This window comes from Podarcis erhardii, assembly GCF_964252035.2.
Source record: "Podarcis erhardii genome assembly, chromosome: 2".
In the NCBI taxonomy this organism is placed as follows: domain Eukaryota; kingdom Metazoa; phylum Chordata; class Lepidosauria; order Squamata; family Lacertidae; genus Podarcis; species Podarcis erhardii.
Window position 1 is genome coordinate 107,337,054 of NC_138498.1, and position 6,000 is coordinate 107,343,053.

The following is a 6,000-nucleotide window of genomic DNA, read 5'->3' on the forward strand; positions in this document are numbered from 1 at the left end:
CTTATGAATGGAAGAGGCAGGAGATAATGGACCTCTACCTTAGGGCCGTATCCAACACTGCAGCTTTGTTGGTGCAACAGATTTCTGTACATGATCTAGAGCAGGGGTAGGCAAACTAAGGCCCAGGGGCCGGATGCGGCCCAATCACCTTCTCAATCTGGCCCTTGGACGGTCCAGGAATCAGCGTGTTTTTACATGAGTAGAATGTGTCCTTTTATTTAAAATGCATCTCTGGGTTATTTGTGGGGCCTGCCTTGTGCTTTTACATGAGTAGAATGTGTGCTTTTATTTAAAATGCATCTCTGGGTTATTGTGGGGCGTAGGAATTTGTTCATTATTATTTTTTTCAAAATATAGTCCGGCCACCCACAAGGTGGTGACCCATGGCTGAAAAAGCTCGCTGACCCCTGATCTAGAGCCTCCTCTTTTTCTTTTGTCCCCTGCCCCTCTGGTGCACCCTCAAAATTAGTTCCAGAGTGTTGGACGAGCCTCCAGAGCAGATTTTGGGGCATGGAGGAGGAGGAAAGGAAGCCGAAGTCCCCATTGTGTCAGTGGAACCCTGCTGGTGCAACACTGGATACAATATTTGTATTATGTACTAAGAATTGATGCTTTTGAATTATGGTGCTGGAGGAGACTCTTGAGAGTCCCATGGACTGCAAGAAGATCAAACCTATCCATTCTTAAGGAAATCAGCCCTGCGTGCTCACTGGAAGGACAGATCGTGAAGCTGAGGCTCCAATACTTTGGCCACCTCATGAGAAGAGAAGACTCCCTGGAAAAGACCCTGATGTTGGGAAAGATGGAGGGCACAAGGAGAAGGGGGGAACAGAGGACGAGATGGTTGGACAGTGTTCTCAAAGCTACCAGCATGAGTTTGACCAAACTGCGGGAGGCGGTGGAAGACAGGAGTGCCTGGCGTGCTCTGGTCCATGGGGCATGAAGAGTAGGACACAACTAAACGACTAAACAACAACAACAACCATGAAGGTAGAGCAAAGTCATCATGGCAAGCAGCCATTGGGAGCCTTATCCTCCATGAATTTGCCCAATCCTCTCTTAAATCCATTGGTGGCCATCACTGCTTCCTGTGGGAAGGAGTTCCATAGTTCAATTGTACACTGTGTGAAGAAGGGCACGAGGTTGGGAAAGGATGCTGCAGGCAGCCTTTTGTCCTGAAGGCACCTCTTTGACCTAGGAAGCATGGAGTAGAAATCTTGGAGTAGCTGCTACCTTACCTCCTCTGCTGGTCCTTCTGCCCCCTCCAGCATCACTGTCCCCTCCTGCTTTACACTTTGGGCCCAACTGTGAGAGACCAAAAGAAACACTGAGGTTGTTAAAAGATCCTATGACTCCAAAAGGAATGCAGCCCCACAAGACTTCCAGGGGATTGCCCTACTCCAAAGGCAAATGCAGCAAAAATGACACAATAAAGGTCCAACGGAATGCTGCAGCTAGACTGGTGACTGGGAGTGGCTGCTAAGACCATATAACACTGGTCCTGAAAGACCTACATTGGCTCCCAGTACGTTTCCAAACACAATTCAAAGTGTTGGTGCTGACCTTTAAAGCCCTAAATGGCCTCAGTCCTGTATACGTGAAGAAGCATCTCCACCTCCATCGTTCAGCCCAGACACTGAGGTCCTCCTCTGAGTGAGGAGTGAGGTCACAGGAAACCAGGCAGAGGGCCTTCTTGGTAGTGGCGCCTGCCCTGTGGAATGCCCTCCCATCAGATGTCAAGGAAACAAACAACTATCTGACTTTTAGAAGACATCTGAAGGCAGCCCTGTTTTGGGAAGTTTTTAATGTTTGATGTTTTATCATGTTTTTAATATTCTGTTGGGAGCTGCCCAGAGTGGCTAGGGAAACTCAGCCAGATGGGCAGGGTATAAATAATATATTATTATTATTATTATTATTATTATTATTATTATTATTACTGACAAATCTGCAACTCCCATGACCACTGTTTCTTCTAGGACAATCGGCTTGTTCTTGGATCTTCAGAAGCTCTGTTCAAAGAGCTGCAGAAAACAGTGTGTTTTCAGAAGCCCCACTCAAAGCACTATCTCGGCCTGCGCTTTGAAAAGGGCTTTGCAGGCCAGCAAACACCCTTTTGACAAAGCCTCAACTTTACATACCTCACAAGTGACTTCGTATATGACATCAGGTGTTGTAGAGCAGTGGGTGTGGTCTGGCCGGCCAAATAGGGAGGGCATCATAGAATGGGCAAAATGAGATTCCCCACTCCTGTTCTAGGTCTTGCTCTTCTTTAATACTGGATTTATTTTTTGGACAGGAGAGGTGTGAGCTTGTAGTGAAGTGAGAGCATCAGCTCTGCCTCTCAAGGCAGCTGCAGAGACTACCACAAAGCACTTAGATTCCTTTGACTGCCACCCTACCCCAAACACCCTTTAGGGGTCACTGTAGCCTTTGCCCACTGTGTGGTGCCTGCAACCAGTTGAGAATTTGGAGTAAACATGCCCACCATTTATGGGTCACGACAGCCTCTTCAAAACTGAACTGAACACATATCCCATGTATTTCGGGGGGGGGGGTTTGCTATACAAGCATTGTACGCTGAGAAGAATATTTGGCATCCTGGCAAACTCAGCTTCCATTTCTCGAAACCCAGCCCATATAGCTCTGGGAAAAAACCCTTGCACATGTGTGGTTACCAGAGTCTGGTGAGGAAGTGAGCAGAGTTTACAGAGAGGCAAGGTATTACTACTTTGGTTAGCTTTTTATAGTACCCTACAATTTAATCTACCCCTCAGATATTGCCCTCTTTTAATTCCCTCAAGTCAGGGACATGAATTCCAAATCCTTTCAAAATATTGATCGCTGAAACAATATATTTGTGCAAAGCAGTACATTCCCAGAGAATCTGGATCCTGGCTGTCCCAATAAGCAGCTCCGCGGTCAATCACCTGCATATTCTTGGTGCCAGCTCCACTGCCTGTCCAGCAACTCACAGTGAACAGGTATTTCAGTCATGGCGCACCGGACAGCCACCTGCAGGGACAAGGTGACAAGCTCACTGTTGCAGCTAAGCTAGAGATCCCTCCTCTCCACATCAATATCCCATATAGGAGCTCATGACAGAATATAATCCGCAGACAGACATCCACATCATACAACCTATGGCAGCTGTCCACTTTCTATTATTGGACGTAGCCCGGAATTTTTTTTGGGGGGGGGCATGCCTTTTGTTAGGGGGCAGAACCTCAGTTAGCTATGTATTTTCATTGTTTTTTATTGATGGGGGGGGCAGCTGCCTCTCCCTGCCACGCCCATGGCAAGGAGGAAATTTTTAGTAGGGCAGAATGGATCTGCACCCAATACCCCTTTTTTTTGTTGGAGACCTTTGATAAACCTACCTTTTCACCAGAAGCTTTTCAGAGATGCTCACTTGGGTTCGGACAGAGCAGTAACAGCTGAGCTGACTCAAAGGTGCCCCTGCACTGCGTTTCTGCTCTTTTTGCAAACTTAAAATGGGCTTTTCATTTTGGAAATCGTTTTTTTTAAAGTGCTTTTTCCTTCACTGCCAGGCACAAAGCACCTCAGGTCATTAGACAGGGAAGCACTGCTTGATCACATCAATACACACACACACATTCAAGCCATTGGGCACCCTTCCCCTTCCAAAATCTAAACCAACAGTTCCCATACCCCCCAGCTGCTTCCCCTCGCTATCCACCCTCCAACCAAGCACAGCATTCCCAGGTGAACATAACCCTGTAAGAAACAGGCTTTTGAGCTCCGAAAAACCTGGCACCGCAACATGGGTGCCAACTCCCTGAGCACCCACACAATTCCCCATGAAGGTGCCGGGCACCCACAGGGTCATTGCACGCTGTATGGCACCCACGTCCCCGGGGCACCCACGGTCGCGGGGCCAAGTTGGCGCTCTTGCACCGCAACGGAGACGAGAGCACCTCTGTGCATGTGCAAAGGGCATTCCTCTCCATCAGGAGCCGCGGCAGACGAACCCCATTCCTCTTCCATAGGGAGCTCTTCTTCTCTCCCCACCCACAAAGTTACTACCCCACAGCCTTGTCTCCACAGCCGGCTGCCCCAACCAGCATCCCCCTCCCTCCACCTACGGGCAGTTTCCGAGTCCCTTCCCCGCCCCCGAAAAGCCGAGGCTCCCGCTCCCGCCGCCGGCGAGGGCCCAGCTCCTCCGCAAGACTCCCATGCGGCTGTTTGGCGTTTCTATGGAAACCAGGGAGAGAGGCAGGTGCTCCGGGAGAGGCCTTTTCGTTTTGCTTTGTTAAAAGACGTGCCCCTCCCCCACCCCGGGCCTTTCAGAAAGATCTTTTGCAAAAGGTATTTTGAGGAGAATTAATTCCCAGAGCAACTGAAGCTTGCTAGCTAGATAATGGCCACGATAAGGAAAATTAGAAAGGAGATCTCAAGAGCCATGCACCTCTATTTTAAGCTGCTCTCCAGGAACTTCTTTCTGAATCAAATTAAGGCAGGGGTGTTAAGGGATGTTAACAGGGATCTGAAGGCAGCCCTGTTTAGGGAAGTTTTTAATATCTAATGCTGTATTGTTTTTAACATTTGATTGGGATCCGCCCAGAGTGGCTGGGGAGACTCAGCCAGATGGGCAGGATATAAATAATAAATTATTATTATTATTATTATTATTATTATTATTATTAACTGATCAGCAGAGGTGGTTTGCCAAACCCTCCTTGCCTACTATATCCTTCTCTCTCTTTCTTGTGGTTAGATAAAGCACTCTCATCAGTGCACTGCTTAAAGTAGAAATTGCTAACTGGTTCCAGAGCTACAACTCCCATTAGCCTCAGCCAGCAGGAACAATGGTCATGGAGGATGGGCACCATAGTCCATCATGCATTTTGGGGGCATCACTTCAGCTGCCCCTGCCTTAAGGATATTGGGCGGCTTTCCCGTGCCCCTCAAAATCAGGTGTGGGGAACTTTTGGCCTCCCAAACATTGCCAAACTACAGCTCCCATCAGCCCTAGCAAGCATAGCCAGTGGCCAGGGATGGTGGATGTTGTAGGTTCAGCCACATCTGGTCAAACGTTCCTCACGCCTGTTGGCCATCAGGCAGGAGGATGTATGTAGTAGTCCGTGCTGGCTAGCGCTGATGGGAGTTGTATTTCGGCAACATCTGGACGGCCCCAATTTCCCTTGCCCTGAATTAAGGGAATTGTGGCAGCAGGGGCTCTTTTAAGGTGACCACTTCTGGCTGATAGGATAGAGGGATGTAGTCGTCCAAGATCTAAGGCAATGTGGGCAACAGCAGGAACCAGCCAGGCAGGGGATGCAAGAGAGGTTTGTGTAGTCAAACTGAAAATGGGGGAAATTATATCAAGGATAAGACTCCAGAGGGGGAGGAGTAAGGTTTTGGCAGCAGAGTTCAAGGACCAATATATTGAGCAAAGAACAACACAAATCAGACTGTTGTATCCTTAGCTGGCCTTAGGGGCACACATCTACATGGGCTCTATCCAAAAGGGACATACTATTCCTAATTTACCTTAGTTGCGGCTCATACTGTCTCCCTGCTACCTCTGATGACTCATGCACATTTGTGGCTGGCCCCCCGTGCTTGGTGTCCACTTGACCCTGTAAAATTCACGTGTGGGCAAAAGCCTACTTCCGGCTGCAGGTATACGAAGCCCAGACTGGGCACAGTGGGAGGGTTTGTGGCTCAGAAGCAAACAACCTCCCTAGGCTTGAGGCCTACCTTGCAAGAGAGGGCCAATGGCATTGTATTATATCACCTGCTCGAGACCTGCAGAGAATGCTCAGGATGGCTCACCTATGACATCAAAGGGCAGTGGAACTACCATCGTATTCCAGGATTCTGTTCCTTCTTCCCATTGGCTTGGCTTCTTAAGGATCACACACCAACCACTCCTGGCTGAGGATAGTGAGACAGCGGATGGGGGTAATTGCCTCTCTTTCATTGCCTTTCTCTAAAACAGACTGTACGGAGGTGTGTGTGCTATCTGAATTGTTT

At 48.6% G+C, this 6,000-nt stretch overlaps 1 protein-coding gene across 2 annotated transcripts in view; it reads right to left on the reverse strand.

Moving 5' to 3' along the window:
• Positions 1 to 5,787, reverse strand: part of TTLL3 (tubulin tyrosine ligase like 3) — a 31,431-nt gene extending 25,644 nt beyond the window's left edge. The window contains exons 1-3 of one of the 2 annotated variants that reach the window (XM_081852488.1): positions 5,725 to 5,787; positions 2,931 to 3,015; positions 1,239 to 1,305 (exon numbers count right to left, since the gene is read on the reverse strand). In XM_081852488.1, the coding sequence (XP_081708614.1) occupies positions 1,239 to 1,305; positions 2,931 to 2,936 (73 nt within the window). In that variant the 5' untranslated portion in view covers positions 2,937 to 3,015; positions 5,725 to 5,787. Of the gene's footprint in view, positions 1 to 1,238; positions 1,306 to 2,930; positions 3,016 to 5,514 lie in introns of both variants that reach the window. The other variant, XM_081852487.1, reaches the window with a different exon arrangement.
• Positions 5,788 to 6,000: the final 213 nt, after the last annotated feature.